A 21,676-nucleotide genomic window follows, 5' to 3' on the forward strand; every position below is an offset into this window, starting at 1 on the left:
TCACTATAAATTGATATTTTATAATGTATAAATAAGTATTCCTTATCCATCTCAAAGCATAAAAAATAGCTGTCAATTCTGCCTGGAACACTGAATTAAAATTTTCCAATTTAATTTTATCATTGTAAATTTCAGTACCATAGTAATATACAACATAAGAAAAACCTATCTTACCATCGATTCCAGAACCATCTGTAAAAATGTCAATTTCACCAAATTCAACAAAATGAAATTCATAATCAATAATAACTCTTTTAGCAGGGTGTATACAATAAGGATCCAAGTTATAAAAAGCAGTAAGTGTCTACGATCCTGGTATTCCAAGTTCACAAAAACGGCCAAGAGCCATCATGGGCGGAGACTATGGCATCTATCCTCCTGCTAAAGGGCGTACACACGATCTCGCCTCTTCAGTTCCAGCCCCCGCGCCGTGAAGGACGTCGTCTCTAACTTCTAAAATTGCTATTCCTCACTGGCTGTGCTAAATTGCTGTTTTCTACTCAAGTTCAACTGAAAAGTGGCCTTCTTCGCACTGGTTATCAATCTGTTCCTTTAAAAATAACATCATGCCCGCAGAATTAATTTCTGCCTTTGATATTTCCTCGTGTTTTTACAAACTTTACTACATTCTGATTTAGTGCCATATGCCAATGAGACTCTTAATTTCTAAAATCTTTCCTCTCCCCTTTTTGCTTTTGTGTTTTATCTATGTCATAAATATATATATATATATATATAAATCTAAACTTTTGAGTTAATTATTATTATTTTTTTTTCTATTCCTAAACTCTCTCGAGCTAATGTGGCTGCCTCTAGTTTACATCAAACTAACTATTTATGTAATTTTCCTATTTCTGCGAGCTACTTAAATATTTTTATGATGTGGAGGTACATGGTTTAGAAAGATAGGCACTGCGAAATACTTAATCATTGGCATTGGCAGATTATCTGGCAGAACTGTGATTCGTATGGTAAAATTTTCATAGGTTTTACATCATTTATTTTCGCAAAGGGGTGCAAGTGTTTAGATGCTATCGTTGCCAGGCTTTTGGTCATGTCGAATGCGATCGTAGCCATGCTCATGTTTGTGCACATTGCAAGGAAACACATGACAGTTTGGGTACAGAATGTCACGCTGAACCCTCGTGTACTGATTGCCAAAATTTTGCTCTCCTGATTATTTATATTGAATTGTTTTAACAGTTATTATTAAGTTAAGGAACTACTCTGATATGCGCCCTCAAGTCGCCAAATTTCTCGCCAAATATTTTTGGCGAGAAACTTCACGCTGCCATATTACTATCTAAATTTTTTGTCTACATTTTGAACTTTTAGCCTAAAATGTCTCCAAAAACGCGGTTTTCGCACATGCAAAAACTACGTTTTGAACACACAATTTAGCAAAAATCCGAAACAAAAACAAAAAATTTAGATAGCAAAAACGTAAAGTTTCTAACCAAAAATATTTGACAAGAATCCATGTACACAGCGACATGTTTTAACTTAAAAAACATCTACGAATTGCACAATGTAGGCAACGAACGAATCTACAAACTACGCACACCTCGCTTTAATAAATTAACATAATAATAATAAATTTCAAAGAATACCATGTACACAGCATCCTGTTTAAACTTAAGAAAAATTCTACGAATTGCACAAATGAGGCAAGGAAGGAATCTACGATCTACGCACTCTTCGCTTTAATAAAATAACATAACAACAATAAATTTCAAATAGTACCATGTACACAGCGTTCTGTTTTAACTTTAAAAAACATCTACGAATTGTACAGTGTAGACACTAAACAACAAAATAAACTAAAATAAATTTTATACAATTAAAAAAAAACAACAATAACGACAGAAATTCATACTAAAGAACCAATGAACATAACATTCTACAAAATAAGAACAAGGATAAAATAAAATGCACTTACCATGAATTAATGCGTTTTCGAATAGCAGAAATATAAATTTCATACCGCCTTTAACATGCCGCCACGTAATCACTATTGCATTTACACGACAGCCAGACACACTATCCAGAAAATTTATACTATGGTTCACAAATAAATAAAATCACAAATCCTTACTTCTATCATGCACTGCCATTAAAAATAATCTCCCAGACCCTCTTTCCACACTTCGAAATACCCACTACCCCTCAACAGGATAGCCACAATCATATTTCCTTTTGCCGAACTTCAATTCAACAACTACCATTTTATCTTTCCCTCCCATCTTCTCAGACACAGATGCGAACCAACGAGCTCCAGTGAAAAATTTTTCAACGTCAACAGGGTTGCCATAGAACACGCAATCGCGCCAAAAACCAGCGCAGAACACATATCGCCACATTTGGTGAAATTAGGGCGTATATTAGAGTTGTACCTAAGTTAAATAATAATATTGCTGTTTGCGTCCTAACAAAAAAAAAAAAAAAAAAAAAAAAAAAAAAAAAAAAAATAGCCGTTTTGCTTTAATAAAGTGATTATGAATTGTAATCTATATTATGTGATTTTACTAATATTCTGGATACTTGGTTAGGTACTTTTCCGTTTCGCCGGCGCAAATCTCGCCAAGCAGATTTTATTGGCGAAAACACATAGTATACACATAATAAATGTTGACAAATGTTAGTTCTAAGAATTTTTTATTCTAAAGGTATAAACATTTTAATGTCGTTTAAAATTTTGCAAAAAAGCCAATAAATAAAGACAATAAATTTGTAAAAGGACATTACTTTAAGAATTTACTATACTTTCATCGTACAATCATCGTACGTGTTTCATCGTACAACATCCTGATTCGCCGGTTCGTATCACGTGACCACAAGTGATCTCATCTCGCGTTAATTACGCTACAAAAATGTAATTCTCTCAGTAATTATCTACTTAATTTCAAGTTAAATCTTAATTTGAAATACAAGTTTAAATGCCAGAATTATTACAATTCGTACGAATAGCTTACTCAGAAATTTTGTAAAACCGCAGTACTTTACTTCGCTAGTGCATTCTAATTTAACTTTGCCTTTTCTATATTTTCGCCATCAGACGAGTAGTGAGATTGCATCCTAATTGACTTAATTTCCTTCAATGGTCTTAGGGCATAAAATTTAATTATCTTGTAAAAATTCTATGTAATTGTATGCCAGTATTGAAAGAAACAATCGATCTGATAAGAAATGGCTGCGACTTGTTTTGAAAATGCAAAAGTTAAAGTAAAAGGTTACCAGCGAGGATATTTCGTTTGGCATCAGTTGTACCATTACTGGCGACTTTATCGCTTGCGCCGGCAAAACGGAAAAATACCCTCGGTTATTACGAAACGGGGCAAATTTGTACTGGATTTTGTAACGAATTTAATTATGATCATATTACTTTGCATTGTTTTGGTTATTTCATTATGGATCTATTACGGGTACATTCTGAATGCGTTTTATTCCTTCGTAGTACTGGAATTCAAGAATTGAGTTCATACCAATACATGGACCCATTTTTGAACTGTAAATATTGACTCCGAAATATAATTAACTTGGTATTGTGAAATATTAGAGCAGTAGGAATTTATGACAAGTTATGGACAATTTGTTTGTGGAGTTTTATGAACAATCTACTTGTAAACATTATTGCTGTATTATGTCATTGTATTATATTTGTATTTCTCATGAGACTCATAAGATTGAAGGCAATTCATTCAGTAGCAGGAATAAGAACAGTCTTACTAGATTATGGTATTATGGTATATACAAATTGTTAGTAGTGCAAAGATGTCAATGTAACAAACCTTGCTACTGTAACTATTCTTTCTGCTAGCGAACAATATAGATTTTCCTTCCACTGATCGGGCATTATTCCGTTTGCTCACTACCTTAGGTCGGAAGCCCGCTCAGCGGTTAAGATAAAATGAAATACTATATTCGTAAGTTGTATCTACTGATTATCTAATTAAATAAAGAGAGATTTGTAATTATCTAAGAAAGTAAGGAGAGATCTGTTTCTTTAAACTTCTATCGTAGTGGTTGCACGAGTTTGGCTGGATCACCGTCATCTTACGGTCGGAGGTAAAATATATAGTTACTTTGACAAATATTAAAAAACTATGTGAAAATATATTTATTATTTTTTATTTAAACAGCTGTACACGAAAGGCCAATGGATAATCAAGAAAGTCCTTGGGAGCTCATTAAAAATATAGCAAGAGTAAGTGCAATTAAATATGTACTCTGTTTTATAAATTTATGATTTTTTATTCAGTATTTGACGCTGCGAGGAGGACCCTGTGTTTCAGAACAGCGTTAAATATTATATTATATGAAATGACTGTTTTTGGAATATATATATGTTTAAACAACCGTGAATACGTTTCTTTTTAATGATTGTGAAAGTATGGCTTCGAGAATTAAAATGCCTTATAATGAAGGATATAATAATATTAAAATTATAATTCAAATGTCTAATAATTATCTTAAGACATTTCAAATGTCTTACAATAATTATATAAATTGTGTATTATAATAATTATATAAATTATGTCTCAAATATCTTACTATATAAATTATGTCTCAAATATCTTACTATATAAATTATGTGTCAAATATCTTACTATAATTATATAAATTATGTCTCAAATGCTTTATAATAATTATATAAGTAATCCTATATTTTTTAATTCAGCGTATAATAAAAACGTCGCAAATTTCGCAATACAAGTATTGAAATTAAGAAATTTAAGCTCTTTCACCCTACTCTTGATATTTTATTACATAAAGGAGAAAATTTTATAGTACAGTATATAAGAAAAATCTTTGAGGTATATATTCTGTACTTATCCTTCTCCATATCCTTTATCCTACGTACAAAATAAAATAGTAGCCTCTTGAAAATAGTATAGGTTTAAAACTGTTCATTTTTTCAACATTCAGCCATGGCCAACAAAATAATAATTTGCTGCAAAAAACTTATTTAAAGATGCATTTAGAAACTCAGCAATTTATTTTTGAGTCGGCGGATTTTGTCTCGCTACCAACGATTTAACCTTAGAAACATTAGAAACAGTGCGTACCTTTTTCATGTATTTTGTTTGGCGTCTTCTTCCCATTTAGAAGTAATGATTGACGGTTGTTCCCATTCTGATAATGTTAACCATAATGTTGCCCATTTTGCATGCACAAACTTTAATACCATGCATTTCACAACATTTTTGAGTTATGGACAAATATTTAGCTTTAGAAGTTACAAAAACATATTCTCCAATCCCTAGCTTGTTTCTATGCGATAAGAAGAATTAAAAAAAAAAAAAAAAAAAAAAAAAAAAGATAGTTCTCATTTCATATAATAAGCTGTTGCCAGGAATTTTAATTACAAAGCATTCTCTTTTGTTTTTCTTTATCGAAATCGTTGTAAAAATGTGTAAACACTGTCTCTTACACATTTACACTGTCTGCAATTTCTATAATCAGCTTGATTTATCAAAAACTTTGATTTATCGAAAGGTAGAATAATAGAACTCTGTTTTAATGGGAATGATTTTCTTTCTTTCCTCCCACTCCTTTGTTTTTAGGAATCAATTAGGCAAAAAGAACTAACGCGATTTTGCCTACGTCAGAAAGAAGACTTGCAGAGTTCTTCGGTCGCACTCTTCGTTGGAAACTTGCCACCGAATATGTCCGAGAAACAGTACGAAATGCTGCTGCTTGAAATGCTGGGGAAACGTAAGTTAAAAAAATCTTTGATTTCATTCATATATAATTAGCCCCTTCGCGCCGACTGTCACGTATACGTGCCAGCAACGAAAACACTTACCTACCGGCCGACACGCAGGCGTGCCAGAGGATTGTTCCGTTCTCTACCGACTGTCACGTATTTGTGCCAGTACTTTGGAACGTTTTTCAAACTATAATTTCTGCCACAAGATGACATTGTATGTCCATATGGTTTCAGGTATATGTACATTAGACCTTCTACTCGAAATGAGAGAAGCATGACTCACATACACGTGTTTTTGATGTTTTTGATTATATAAACAAACGGGAAAATAAATGTTTCCGAATGGCGTGATTTATGACGTCTCTTTAAATCGCACTTTATTCGCACGTGGTAGTTGTTTACTGTAAGTAGAGAAGTTTTATTTGCTCCAAAGCGTTGGGTATTTCGGTTTGCAGTTCAGTTTTTAGAAAATAATTTGATCTTGTTAGACGTGAATGCTTTGTTTTTACCGTTGCAATATCGAAGCGTCGAAAATGTTTAACAGAGCATGAAATGGCAGAAATGATGCAAAATATTTCAGATATTGATTCTGAAATTCTGATATTCTGATATTGATTCTGAAAGATTAACTGAAAAACATTTTCCAAAACTTTGTTCAGAAGAGACTGATAAGAAAATGAGACGACGATGCTTCGTTTGTTCACATTCTCGGAAAAATCCTCCAAAACGGCAAATGAGTTATTACGAGTGCAAGGAATGTAACGTAGGACTGTGTGTAGATCCCTGTTTTCAAATTTTTCATACGAAAAGAGAATTTTAAGTAATATATTTAGTTTTCAGATGTATAATGTTAAAATTCATAAAATGGTGAGTAATTAAAATAAAATGTGTAAAATATGCATTTAAACAAGAAATAAGGTAATTAAAGTATATATATAAAAATATCTATAAAATATAAGCCGTTTAAATACTCTATAGAGCATTATTAAACAATGCGTTGATACTTCGGAAATTTCATGGATTTAGGCTTAATTGCAAAAAAGCCCCTGGCCCTGGAGAGACGCTCGCGTAAGACACTGCCGGCCTCAGCGATAAGCACGCGTTTTCGCTACCCGGCTCGAAGAGGTTAGAGAATTAAGTTGTGTATGTTGCACAGCAGTTGCAAAAGATGAAGGAAATCTGCCAGTAGTAACACTATGCTTCATTTGTACTAATAAAAGGTATATAGAAAGACATATACTTGCAGAACGCTAATTTTGTCAGGGTTTGTAAAAAAAAATTAAATCAAAATTAGGTTTCTCCCAGTAGGAGTTCTACCTTACTTAACTCTGAAGTTACTTTACGAATCGATAGATGGCGCCACTAAGTTTGTTGTTTTTACACACTTTTTTCTTCCGCCAATTTATTCAAATTTGTATGATCAGAATTATTATTATTTAATATTAATATTTTTTTGCGTTTTGAAAAATATTTATTTCTTTTGATATGTTTTATGTAGCGTATAAGAAAACTTTCAGTGTAGAATAAAAGGGTGAGATAGTTTTTTAAAATTCGATTAGCTGGTTTAAATATTTCAAGGAATTACTCAATATTAATATAACTAAAAGTGACTCCCTAACAGTTATGGTATCGATTATATTAAGAATTTCACGCAGATAGTGAATGAAACAGACAAGAAGTAAGACAAAATACACCTGATTTTGTGCTGCCTATTTTCCAGTTGTTTCAAAACCTATTTGCAAACAATTTGCGGTAAGATGATTATTAAAAAATCTGATGTGTACACCACATGACCAGTGTTGCCACAAAATGTTCAGCTAAAGTAGCAAGAGCAGACTCAAAAAGTCGTCACAAATGACGTCAGAGATCACGTGATGTTTGTGACGTCATAGTTACGCATGCTCACATGACCTCTGACGTCATCACAAATTTAATATCTATTAGTTCCCGAAGTTATAGACTGTATTCGATTCTTAGCCGTTTTAATTACGTATCTTAGCTTTAACGAAAAAATTTAAAACTATATTGCTCATTTTCAATTGTTTAAATATCCATTTCTTTTTAAAAGTAATTCTCACTTAATTTAGGTTCTACTTTTAAATTAATTTGTGCATATGCGTTCTTAAGAGATTCCTCACGTTTAGATTGTTAGCGCTTTTGTACTAAATTTTTTGAGTTGGCAGTTAATTTGTTTAACTCATTGCTTTTTTGCTTAATTGTGAATATTTTAATTGAGGAATGTTTTTCGGTGAGTTTTCCGTTCTTCCTGGTGGGCTTATTTCAGATTCTGAGTACTTAAGAAAGCCTTCACGGTTAAATTTACTTGTGTTCTTACTTAGAAAAATGACGTTGCTTTGATTTTTAAGTCATTTCCATTCCTTAGTTCTTAGCAATATTATATTTAGGAGAATTAATTTCATTTCTTTCTCTGTTTGGGACGCAAGCTGCAAGTTTTAACAATGCCTTATTTATTTTGTTAGTATAATTTAGCTACTTGTGTATGGCAACAGTAGGAGATATTCAAGTTGGAGAACAATGTAACGACGCGAGGAGCGTCATTGTTCTTTCGTAATAATAAAGTTTGTTTTCGTTGAAACTGATTCTATTGTGTAAATAATCACCGCAGTTATAGGTGTTTTAATGATAGAGACTATCTTTAAATCTATGATGCGAGTCTTTAATTAAAGGCTACTTTGCTGAAGTGTGATTTACGATTTTAAGTACTGAAAGCAGAAAAAAGTTGGTGTTGATGTTTTTTTGTGTTTTTTTTGTTTTTTTTTTTTGTTTTTGATGTTTTTTTGATGTTTTTTTCTAGTAAGCTTTAACAGCAAGTTCATTTGTTCGATTTGTTATCACCATAAAACTGGACTTAAATCAAAACTGACTTAAAAATAAAACATACGGGAGGCGAGGGGGGAAGGTGAGAGGTTTCCGATGCAGTTTTTTTTCTTTCTTTCCCACTTTTTCCTCCTTCCCCCTTCTTGTTATACCAGGGTCAGGCTGTGCAGCCTTAAAGGAAAGCTCACATGTAAATTGGATTGCTAGATGCCAACTTCTATTTGAGCATAAATAAACTGTTTTTTCTAATGTAAATTATTTTTAATTGATACATTATTTTAACATGGAAGCATTTTACGATATATTAAAAAACGTTGAAGTCGCAAAATTTCGCAAAATCTCAAATACTAAAATTTCAGTCAAAAGTCGCAAATTTGCGAAAAATCGCACGATTTGGCAACACTGCACATGACTTCTTTGTACGGAATATTAAATTATACGCATTTTTTCTTACATTTCAATTAAACTTATTGGATTGAATAAAATCTACTTCGTCGATAGCGCATAAACCACAAAAGAATAAATGCACTCTTTAAAATTCACTATATTTGGAATTCACTTATTTCCTTGAAAACATTCCAGAAAGGATTAAGCACGATTTAATTCGCAATAATAAATGAACGCGTTATCTTTGTTGTTGCGAAGTTTAGTCTCTCTGGATTGGCAACAAATCTACTATTCTGCTGTTTCAAATGTAAACAAACATGTCCGCCATGTTATTTAAAAATTAGGCTTAACTGCACGTAAACAGCTTTTAAATTGTTGATAATTCTATAAACATTGCTTGCAGATTTCGTAAAGGTATAAAAACCTTAACCGGAAGATAAGAACAACATAATTCAAATATTTTTAAAGCAAAAAATGCACAATTTACAAGCATATAAGAGTAAGGAAACTGAGATCACTGAGCCGGGTGACAGAGTGGATATATATATATATATACGAGGGTAAGTTGAAAAATAAGTTTCCCTGTCGACTGTGGTCAGAGTTGTGTATGAAAGTCAAAAAAATAGAATGAGACATTAAAGTTATGACATACCTTTATTTTTCCACATAGGTATCAAGTACATTGAGACATTTGTCATATCGCTTGATAAGTTTCAAAAAGCCCTCCAGGAAAAAATCAGGGCTTTGCATACGGAAGAAGCGTTGAACGGCTTGTTTCACTTCAGTATTGCTTCCAAAGCGCCTTCCCCCGAGATTTTTCTTCAAAGCCGGACACAGATGGAAGTCGATTGGTGCGAGATCAGGACTGTATGGCGGATGGTGTAGGCGCTCCCAACCAAGAGTTGCAATATGGTTTTGCGTTGCCGTCGCCGATTGTGGTCTGGCATTGTCATCCAACAGCAGAACGCCAGACGTGAGAAGGCCAGGTCGCTTTTTCCGAATCGCCTCTTTCAATTTCGACAGGGTGTCACAGTAGCGTGTAGCATTGATGGTTCCAACCTCCAAAAAGTCCAGCAACAAAACTCCTTGGGCGTCCCAGAAAACTGTGAGGAGTACTTGACCTGCAGAGGGAGTTGTCTTGAACTTCTTTCGGACAGGTGATGATGGATGTTTCCACTCCATAGATGCGGCCTTCGATTCTGTCGTGAAATGGTGGACCCACGTTTCATCCCCCGTCACAATCCGAAACAGAATGTCATTGCCATCTTCATGGAAACGCACGAGATGTTCCAGGCTGACCCCCATGCGTTGTTCCTTGTGTGTCGAGGTTAATTGTCGGGGCACCCATCGTGCTGACACTTTTCTGTATCGAAGAATGTCGTGGATGATGTTTTGAGCTCGCTCATGTGAGATTCCAAGTTCTTCCGCTACTTCATCGATGGTGATACGCCGGTTCGCTCTAATCATGTCATCCACCTTCCTGACATTTGCATCTGTAGTGGCCGTGCGCGTCCGTCCAGCTCTCGGTATGTCCTCCACTTGCTGACGTCCATCACTGAATGTGCGACACCATCTCCGCACCATTTGCTTCGACATCACACCTGGCCCATAGACTTCCACGAGGCGGTTATGAATTTTTGTTCCTGATACTCCTCCACGTGCCCATTCATAGCGGATAACCGCTCTCACTTCCTCCTTTGACCACGAATTCAAAACGCACCTTCTCTCCATACCTACCGGGGCTCAAATGAGAGGCTGGTCTCCGCTTTGCGCAGGCACTGCAACAGCGCCATCTGCTTGATTTGCAGCGACCTCTACCCAATGGTGTATCGGTGACTTGCGCGTTTTCCTGCTGTGTCGCCTTTCGCCCATAGCCATTCAACGCTTCTTCCATATATGCAAAGCCCTGATTTTTTCCTGGAGGGCTTTTTGAAGCTTATCAAGCGATATGACAAATGTCTCAATGTACTTGGTACCTATGTGGAAAAATAAAGGTATGTCATATCTTTAATGTCTCATTCTATTTTTTGACTTTCATACACAACTCTGACCACAGTCGACAGAGGAAACTTATTTTTCAACTTACCTAAGTATGTTTGGTGCGGCCGATTGCAACCAAAATACGAGATGCACATCTGCATGTTACAGCAGTCCTATATACAAAATTTCAACGTTCTAAGGCTACTCGTTTTTGAGTTATGCGAGATACGTACGTACAGACGCCACGAAAAATTCTCTTTAGAATTCATTTTAAATCAGTTTTATAATTTTTTTGTAGGAAAAGAGTCTTTTATTCTGTCCTTACGTACAGATGTTACGCAAAAACATCGTTAAATTGCATTTGATAGCGGTCAAAATGGATATTTTCGCTGAAATAAACTGCCTGAAACTTTTCGCGATTACAATACTTCCATTTTACTTCGTACAAGAAAATAAAAAAGAGAGAATGAATTTAAGAGAAATGAATTAAACACTGTTGACGCTTAAGAGAAGAGTTATTTAATTTGCTTTTTATTTTAACTTTTTGTAATGTAAACATGGAAAAAATTAATTCCTGTTTTAGAGTAAATTGATAACAAAGATTTGCAAATTCAACGGAAAAATTGCATGTGAAAGAAACGAATAAGAATAAACATTGCTTTCACAAACAAAATAGTCTGAAAAAGATGTGGCGCCATCTAGTATAGAACTGATTAACTAACGAAAGAAATTCGGTAACTCGCCAGTTGGGACAATACCCAAAATTGTTCTTAAACATCTTAAATGGCTAAAAGTTTCTTTAAACAGAAGTATGATGTTTTGTTTCTAAATCAGTTTGGACTTTGTAAGGAATTATCACTTTTCCGTGTACCTTCTCGTGCTGATGAAAATAGCACTTTTCGAGCAAAAAATATCACTAGCGCATTCTAATGTATTTTTAGGAAAACAGCTTCTAATTAAATTGTGGCCAACTTGGCACTATATTTAAATTCGCAACCCAACAAAAGTTGCTCGAAAGACTTCTTTGTTGAGCTCATTTTTTATTGGTCCTATAGTAACTCTTCCACATCGTCATTGTTGATTTTCAAGCACATTTTCAAGCCTACAGACTCAACGCGTCAAAATAGTCAGTCTTTGCTTGTCATACAATCTGTCTTTCATTTCTCCAGACCAAACTGACGGTTCTGTAAATCATTTGCTGTAAGCTTTGTTAATGAGAGTTACATAATGGAAAATATTAAATGATATTTCCAGAAGTCCCTGATTCTGTGACAACGGGTATCTCAGAACTGTGGCAAAGGGTACTTCAGAACGTCTTTGAAAGTCATATTTTGTTGACTTGAGTGTTCGTAATTCGGGATGTTGTTTGCCATCTGAGATGTCTATAGTTTCAATAGAATTTAATTAAAAGATATTCAGTCCTAAAATAATAGTAATGAAGTAAGTCATTGATTTATGTAATTAATTATTATTACATATACTAATGATTTCAGCTATTTAATGATACTTTTAATTACCGGCTTTGTAATTTTTATTTTTTCTTATAATATTCCCTATCATCTGTACAAGTTATTTCATAAAATTCTTCCTGTGTCTATGATCTGAATTTAAATGTCCGTAATTTTTTAACTATTCTGTAGCGTACAAATTCCGAGATCTTGGTCCTATCTATTATGAATATGGATCTCTGATCATCACTTACGATAATGCGGACATCGCAGTCAAGTGTTTTTATATGTTGCGCGAGACGATTTATGATGACAAGAATCTTCTAGTCCTTCTCCTGCCAAATCTCCTGCCCGATATGGTGCCCCGAGGAATCAGGGTAAGTGTAATTAAGTAATAATTAGAATCAGAGTAAGTGTAAGTATCCTTGAGAAAATCTGAGACAAAACTAAATGAAACTGAAACAGGTAGATAAATAACTAGATAAAATTAGAATCAGATAAATAACGAAATGAAATTAGAACCAGATAAATAACGAAATGAAATTAGAACCAGATAAATAACGAAATGAAATTAGAACCAGATAAAATAACTACATAAAAAACTATATAAATTACAATTAGATTTAGATTATAACTAGATTTAGATAAACAAATAGATAAGAACAAGATGAACAGAAGTCCAGAAAGTCCTCTGTTGCGCAGCATTGTTGGTCCGAAAATAACAGTTTCCATTTTTCTGCAGCCAAAATTATTCGAAAAACATCTTCCATTGGTGAACTGGATTTTCTAGAAGCATCTCACATTGAAAAAAATCTCACTGTTCTAGTTAACAACCCTAATTCCAATCCATCTTTGCCTTCAGCCTTTAAGGAAATTATGTTTTAGTTTTCTTGTTTCATCAATAGATGGCGCCAGTAGTTTAACTCCTGTCCAGTCATTCATATCTTATCACTATATCTTATCTGGTTCATTTGCTATTTGGCAGCTGAGGATGATGGTTTGGTAAAACCATGGAAATTAGTCCTGTGAAAAATTGCAAATATAACCCTGATTTTTGTTATGTGACTTCTAAATTAATATCTGATAGCTTAGCTTTCTTTCTACTTCCTGTATCTAAAATCTACAGTGGATGGACAAAATATGGAAACACCTTGTGAAATGCATGTTTGAAAAGAAAAATTGATTTTAATGAAATATGTAGGTGGAGCTGGCGTTTTTGACTACTGACGCCACCTATACAACTTCGTAAATGTGCTAAACAGTTCAGTTGTTGTCGGAGTACTGTTATGTGAGGTTGTCATTGCATTATGTCAGAGTTAACAGACTTCGAACGTGGGCAAATTGTTGGAACACGTATGGTAGGTACTTCCGTAAGCAAGGTAGCCGAGGTGTTTAGTGTTTCAAGAGGTACTGTATCGAAGATTTATACCGCATATTTGAAAAGCGTAAAAACATCATCTGCTAAATCACAGCGCGGACGAAAGTGTGTCCTGAGTGACAGACGATTATTAAGGGCAATTGTGACGAAAAATAAGAAGACCACAGCTGCAAAAGTTACTGCTGAAATGAATGTTGTGTTACCGATCCATGTGAGTACCAAAACAATTAGAAGGGAGCTTCATAAACAGGGAATTGCTGGCCGTGCTTCAATTGAGAAGCCACTCATCAGTGATGCTAATGCCCGTAACAGGAAAAGGTGGTGTTTAAGTCATAAAGCCTGGACTATAGAGCAGTGGAAGCGAGTAATACGGTCTGACGAGTCTTCTTTCACATTGTTTCCCACTTCTGGCCGAGTTTACGTCTGGAGAACGCCATCTCAAGCCTATAATACAGACTGCTTGTTGCCAAGAGTGAAACATGGCGGGGGTTCTGTTATGGTTTGGGCAGCTATATCATGGTTCTCTGCTAGCCCCATGATAACTGTGTCAGGGCACATGACTGCCAAGACTTATGTGAACATTTTGGCCGATCAAGTTCGTCCCATGGTACAAACTTTGTTCCCCGATGGTGATGGTGTCTTCCAAGACGACAAAGCCCCTGTTCACACAGCTCACATTGTCCAGGACTGGTTTTCTGAGCACGAGGATGAGTTGTCCCATCTCCTCTGGCCACCACAGTCACCAGACCTGAATATTATCGAACCTTTGTGGTCTACATTGGAACGGAAAGTGCGTTCTCGTTATCCACCGCCAACATCGTTATCTGAACTTGTCACCGTTTTGCAGGAAGAATGGTATAATATTCCCTTCGCAAACATACAGGAACTGTATTTATCCATTCCGAGAAGACTGCAAGCTGTTTTGGATGCCAACGGGTTTCCTACACCATATTAAGCAAAGAAACATGTTTTTTTAAAGGTGTTTCCATATTTTTGTCCAACCCGTGTATATCGCTCTTGTTGTAGTTAAGTCTTACTCCCTAGGCTCCAAATCATTTAAAAATGTTGGAACTGCTGCCTGTGTTGTCTGCTACAGCTTGCAAATTGTTGCTATCATTACCACTGTCATCGTCTTTGTCACCTGTCAGTCCGTCTTCCTACGTGCAATTATCTTCAGAAGCATCCTGAACCTCAAATATCCCTGTATTCATGAAACTCTTTCCCGTTATTGCTTCATTTAATATAAGATTGTGTGTACAAAATCCAAGAGCAAAATCAATTAGTAAGACGAAAGCAATCACGATGCGAATGAATTCATTTTAAAATTTAGTGAATAACGCTTTTAAAGGCCTTGAGAAAAAGGAAACCAAGAAAAATTTTTCAGAGCTTTAACTAAGGGTAAAATACACGCGTAAATACGGTAATTATAATAATTTTCGGAAAAGAGTAAAATCAGATTGAAACGCAAATGTTTTGCAACTTTATATTCATTATGATAAGAGAATAGTGCAAACTTATCTAACCGTCTCTTCTACTGCAATGAAGGGAAAGAAACTTAAAGAATGTTAAATTTTCTGGTTTTTAAGTGCTACTGAATATTGGAAATTTTTGGAAAGACGAAGCAAAAGTATGTGATATGTATATGTTACCGTGAAAGACCCAAATCTAGTGAATGTCGACATTCTCCGGTGAATACCAACATTCACATAGTCGCTTGGTATACGTCCGAAATATTTGCTAAATATCCTTTTTTCTCTCTTAAACCGGCAAATGCCTGATAGTGAATGTGGAATAAAAATATTTTTTGCTAGGTTTTTAAATCATACTTTGTAGGAACCACTTGCTTATCTTCTAAGTGACAACTGTACGTGTAGTACATTCGTGTAAGAACTACACAAGAGAAGGGTTAAAAGTTACCTTTATTAAACTCTTTAAAATTCACAATGCCTCAACTTGACGCTAACACACTGGGCCTCACTCAGGCCGTAACTCAAACCACACGAACTAAAATAAAAATTCAAAAATATTCACAAGTAATAGAAATCACGTTACAAGGCTCAGAAAACTCCTGTTACTTAAAACCGCGTCGAAACTAGTGGCAGCAAATTAAAAGCTGATTTGCCACGTAAACCAGCAATAGCTGCAGGAGTAGAACCTCACGCAACAGAGGTGATGGTATTTGCCTAAACTTTCTAACTTTCCTTCTAAAACTCGGTATTTAAACTTTTTCTCCTCAAGGAAGAATTTGCGTTCCTTCGCGCGCGCTACCAAATTTAAATAGTCTGGCAATGACAATTAGGGAAATGAAAGCTTACAGGAAAGAACGTAAAATTAAATAAAATTGGTTACTTGAAATAAATATAAATCCATGCAACTTTATTAATAAAACGTGTTATGAAATATCCCAAAACAAGAGAAAGCTTAAGTTATAAGGTATTTCTCCCGCCTTCTTAGCGAGCCTTCGTGGTGTGGTGGTCTGTACGCTAGGCGCGTACTCCAGAGGTCCGTGGTTCGATTCCCGGCGAAGACGTTGCTCATTTTTCATCTTGCCTGCTTCCAAAAATACCTAATGTCTCTACAATGGCGCCCGAGCTAAAAGGGTGGTGGATGACGATTCTCCACACTCAGGATTTGGCGATTGGGTCCCTAAAATCCCCAGTCGCCCTTTAAAAAAGAGAGTATATATAAGGTATTTCTCCTGCTTCCCTAGCGTGCCTTCGTTGTGTAGTGGTTCTGCACGCTGGGCCGGTATTCCAGAGGTCCGTGGTTCGATTCCCGGCGAAGGCGATTGCTCATTTTTCATCTCTCTGGCTTCAAAAAATTCCTAATGTCTCTACAAAGCAACAAACACCATATGCAAATAAACTGTCGAACTTAAAACAAGCAGCACATTCTAATTAAATAACACTAATATTAAACTTACTTAAAAAAAAAAAAAAAAAAAAAAAAAAAAAAAAAACAGAAATATGAAAATTTTCAGATTTTATATTGCACCCAAAGAGGGTTTTTTTTTAACGTTTTCTGTGTTACCTTTATTTATTAACTATCATGTCTTCGCACTTAAACCATAAAATTTAATTCAAAAGCAATATCGCAAATAATTTTAATTTTAGCGTATCTTTAGAATTTCCGATACACTGTTTCCGCACGCTGGAGATACCGCTTCCCCCCGTACAGTGTTGCCATTGCTCGCTTTGAAATCGTTGGGTTTCTTAATAAAAAATTCGTTAAAGTGTTACAAAATATGAAATCGATAATAAAACAAATTCCAAATTCGGGCTTCCAGATGCCCATGTTCGGAGGAGAATTACGTTATTCAAAACTAGATGGCTCTAGGTACCGTTGTTTGATCACAATGCGAGAAACATGCATACATTTATGCAGATTCTTCATTATTTAATTTCTTTAAATATAATACAGGGCGATAATATTTGGTGGCAACCTTTTGAAAAGTGATGAAATTAATAGCCCTTCTGAGCTAACGCTCCTTTGGGCTAATAGGGGCCCACCAGCGGCCGAGCGGTAAAATCGTTGAACACTGGTAGTTCGGTCCGAGGTTCGAATCCCGCGAACGGGCTGGCTGCATAGGCGTTTTCGTGGTTTTCCCCATGTGTAACGTGTATACGAGCCAGTTTCCCTTAGAAAGTCCTCCACGAAGGCATCCCTCCCCTTAGGCAGATAGCCCTAGTGTGCTTTGCCGTATTCACAATACACCATACACCACCTTTGGGCTAATAATGTGATTAACGTTATCTCATTTATTGCAGCAACTTAAACTGTTATGACACTTTGAATTGCACAAGAATCCCTTGCTTTTACACCTCTCGGCTTCGTTTCAAACTCCACCAGAGTATATCTATGCTTGTCAACATACACCGATGATGGTTCGAATGAAAAGAATATAACCAAACATTTGGTTTTTTACCGACGTATTTGGTATGTGTTGACATTCGTCGGAGAATGTCGAATTTCTCCAATTTGGGTCTTTCACGGTAACATATATATACATACTCAGCCTAAGATTCAGTTCCAAAATAGCTATGAAATGTAATAATTATTAATATTATATATCCAAAGGGAAATATTAAATAATTAAATTTTACTATTTCAGCCCCTCCTAGTTTTTGTGAACGTGAAGAGCGGAGGATGCCAAGGGATGGAACTAATATCCTCTTTCAGAAGACTACTTAATCCATACCAGGTTTATGACCTCGAAAATGGTGGACCCTTACCGGGGTACGATAACATTTCTCAATATGTGCTTTCCCATTTTTATGTCAAATAGTGGTGTTTATATTTTAAATCACGAAATTCATATTACTACTCATTCATTTGTTAAACTAAGGAGTAACTAAGATTTTGATCTTTACGTTAACTTCTTGTTTCCGTATTCTTCACCAGAACACAGATTAGCTTTAAGTGTATTTAAGTTGAAGGTTTTGGATCTGAGAGAGAGAGAGGGAGTTTTGTAGCACTGTTAGATTTTGACAGCTCTATCTAAATGTAATTAATATGGTAGTGCATTCTTCTGCAGCCGGTTATTTTAAATTTTACGCTTTGGTAAAAGTAGTTGAGCCAGATGATATCTTAGCTTACTGTCTGCGTAGTCTTAGACTATCAACGCTTAATTTGATTAAATTATTATTGATACTGATTGTTATTGATTATCATTGATAAATTATTATGATTGTTATTGATACAATCAGTGACTTATTTGCAGCACAAGTCGTGCCTTTGATGTTAACAGTTCAGTTTAATAAAAGTGCTGTTCAAACTCTCGCCAGTCTCTCATACCGTTTTCAGACTTGGCGATGTTTCACTAGTTTGTCTAGTAAGGTTATAGGACTCAAATTCGAGTATCGCTTTAAATACAACCTTATTTTTTAAATTTATTTATTTATTATACATTTTTGAAACAGCAATTTATTTAAATCAAACTTAGGATGGCATCATTATTACAGTGTGATAATTTCACGGCATTCGGGCCATGTTACGGTTTCATGTTGCTGGCCACGAGAGGGCGCAGCTTTTTTATTTTTATGTGTATTATTTTTTCTTACTGCTTTGCGGATTATTTGATTGAGATGTCGTGGTAAGGACAGAAAATAAGATGAATATTCTTCTGCAAGAAAACGAATAATGTAAATAAAGCTTTAAATAATGTGTGATAAAATGGCAAAAAATTTCAAACATTCTGTGGATTTCATCAAGGAAAGGTAAGCAGAAAGATTTTCTTATCAAATATTAAATGTTGAAGGTAAAAATAGGAAAATACAAATTAGAAACACAGACAATAAGTCAAAAGGATATCTGCATATATAATTAATTATTTACCAAAATTGTGAATTTAAAGTGTTACGGTGCAGCTCAAGTTAAAATGTTACGTTACGTTATATTTTCATATAATTAAACCAAAGCTTGCTGTACTTGATTATTTATTTCACCCCTCTATACGTTGCGATCTATCGTCTAAACAGGAATTAACAAATAAAATAATATACAGCCACTTAAAATGCTATTACGTTTAAAGTTTGTAATTTTTTCTTTTTTACAATACACAGCTAGTAGGCATTTAAAACTACCCTTATGACAATTTTTTTATACAGGTATTAGACCTTTGTAAAAATTCCTGCAGAGCTTTATACGTAATGCTTTATAGAAAACTGTAGAAATTTTATAAAGCTTTCACAGAACAGACATGTACAGAAATGTTGCTTTCCAAAATCAAGTAGAAATTTTAAAAAGCCCTTACAGAAGGAATTCTATAGAAATCTGCAAAGTTTTCCAACTGGAATCAAAGCAAAAATTTTCTGTTTTTGATGTACTATATGGGATACAGAAGTGCAAAAATCAATTCTTTTTATTCATGGGTGTTGAATCGTTCTTGAACGGGAAATTTGTGCGTTTCACCCCCTCTAGCTTATCGTTTTCTAGCTTCTAAATTTATGTAACATTTTGTGCAATTTTGGGGCGAGTATTCCTTACAAAATACAATAATTATATTTTGCAATTTAAATTCTAAAGTTATTTTTAAAAGTTAATGTTATCCTTATAATTATCAAATTTTAATTCCTGAAATGAATGCCTTTAATTATTGTATATATACTCCTGATAAAAGAAATGGTTTCTGAATTTTAATAAAATGTAACTATTATTTAAAGTGCATTTATTTTTATTTAAATATATTTTGAAATAGGAGATAAAAAAAGAAAACGATAGGAGGAAAAAAATCACGTCTTTTCACCAAGTTTTTATCTCCTCTTCCCTATGTCACAGATTACTTTTAAATTTATGTTAAAGAATTCTATACAAAACTGAAAATTTAATTTATTCGTTTTAATCCCAAAAGAAAATATTGTTGAGTTCATTATGCAATTAAATACTCAAAAAGCTTTCATAGGATATGTTATAGAAAATTAAAGCAGGAAACTTGTTTAGAATTATGACCCAATTTTTCAATAAACTGATGCTGAAATTTTCAGTAGAACTTTATGAGTTGATTCTATACGCATTATATATGATTCTGTACGTACAGCATTTGTAAACTGGATGTGTGTTTGTACAGGGTACCCACTAAAGTCCGCTACCGTCCGTTTAAATGCCAAACGGCTACGGATATAGTCATAAAAGTAGTGTGTAGGTATAGTAAAGTTGCTATGCGCTACTTAATGCGATAGCTTTTAGCACCACCTGGTGGGAAACAGCGGAGTTAGCGTCCCTATCTCGAAAACGATATGAGGATAGGAAGAAAAAGTGGTGTACAAAGGTGTAGAGCATCATCGAATTAGTACGAAAAGATACCTCGTGGACATGAATATTACGAGCAGAACGTTTTAAAGGCTATTTGTTTGTTCGCGATTTCCGAAAGTATGACGTCACGAAATGAACTTACAAATAATAATAATAATAATACTAGTTATCACAAGCTACCTTTATTTTTGAGGTTTTAAACTTCTCCCCATCAGCTTAAATGCACATCAAGACCCTTATTACAACTTCATGTTCCACGCTTTAGCATAGCGGATGACACGTTTGCACAAGCATCTGTAATACATCGTTGAAGGAGGAGGGGCATACACCAGTTGCTTCAGGTATTCGCACAGGAAAAAGTCTATTGGAGTCAGGTTCGGGTGAATGTGGAAGCCAATCTTCGAAACCACTATACCCGATTATTCGTTCACCGAATTCCTCCATCAAGTACTGCTTCACTTGCGACGTCATGTTGGAACCATCCATTCAAGAGTTGAAGCAATGGAAGTTTTTGAACAAAATCGGGTGTTATGTCTTGCAGAAGTTCTAAATATTTTGCGGCCGTTAACGTTCCCTGGTCAAATATTGAGCTGATTAGCCTGTTATTATAAATTCCACACCAAACATTAATCGAAACACGGTATTTGATGCCAAACATGATGCATTTTTCATTGCCTGGTAATAGGTGTTCTGCCTATTGTAGATTTCATTCCGCGAAAAGCATGCCTTATCCGTCCACACTATATCTGGCTAAGAATGTTGGCTGGACCTCTATCTGGTTCGTAACCAAATTGCACCATGCGAAACGTCTCTCGGCATCCTCGTTCAGTAATACCTGATTATGTGTTAGTCGGTATAGATGAGCACCTAATTCATTTAGGATTTTCCGAAAGCGACTTTTTGAGAGGCCACAGTTTTCACTTATCTCTTTTGTGCTGTTGTTTGGATATGTGAGGTCGTATGATAAGACATCTTACGGTTGCACTTTCCGCCCTACCTTAGCTGCTCTGGCGGATCGAAGTCGGTTAGTCACGCAGCCTAGCTTCCTTAAACTTTTCATAACCTGTATGAAGGTTCTGTATGAAGGAATCGGGGGCCTACAGGAAAACAACCGCGCTGCCGATCATGCCTTGCACTCACATTCACCGTAAGAACAACCATCTCTTAATAATCATTTTTTGAAAA

At 35.0% G+C, this 21,676-nt stretch overlaps 1 protein-coding gene across 3 annotated transcripts in view; it reads left to right on the forward strand.

Moving 5' to 3' along the window:
• LOC118183390 (diacylglycerol kinase theta-like) overlaps positions 1 to 21,676 on the forward strand; it is a 232,510-nt gene that overhangs the window by 182,305 nt on the left and 28,529 nt on the right. For all 3 annotated transcript variants that reach the window (XM_085816146.1, XM_085816147.1, XM_085816148.1), the window contains exons 12-15: positions 4,140 to 4,204; positions 5,565 to 5,715; positions 12,556 to 12,740; positions 17,853 to 17,977. In XM_085816146.1, the coding sequence (XP_085672272.1) occupies positions 4,140 to 4,204; positions 5,565 to 5,715; positions 12,556 to 12,740; positions 17,853 to 17,977 (526 nt within the window). The remainder of the gene's footprint in view (positions 1 to 4,139; positions 4,205 to 5,564; positions 5,716 to 12,555; positions 12,741 to 17,852; positions 17,978 to 21,676) is intronic.

Source organism: Stegodyphus dumicola, chromosome 4 (genome assembly GCF_044657685.1).
Source record: "Stegodyphus dumicola isolate Sdum_Otavi_A_Nest chromosome 4, ASM4465768v1".
Lineage (NCBI taxonomy): Eukaryota > Metazoa > Arthropoda > Arachnida > Araneae > Eresidae > Stegodyphus > Stegodyphus dumicola.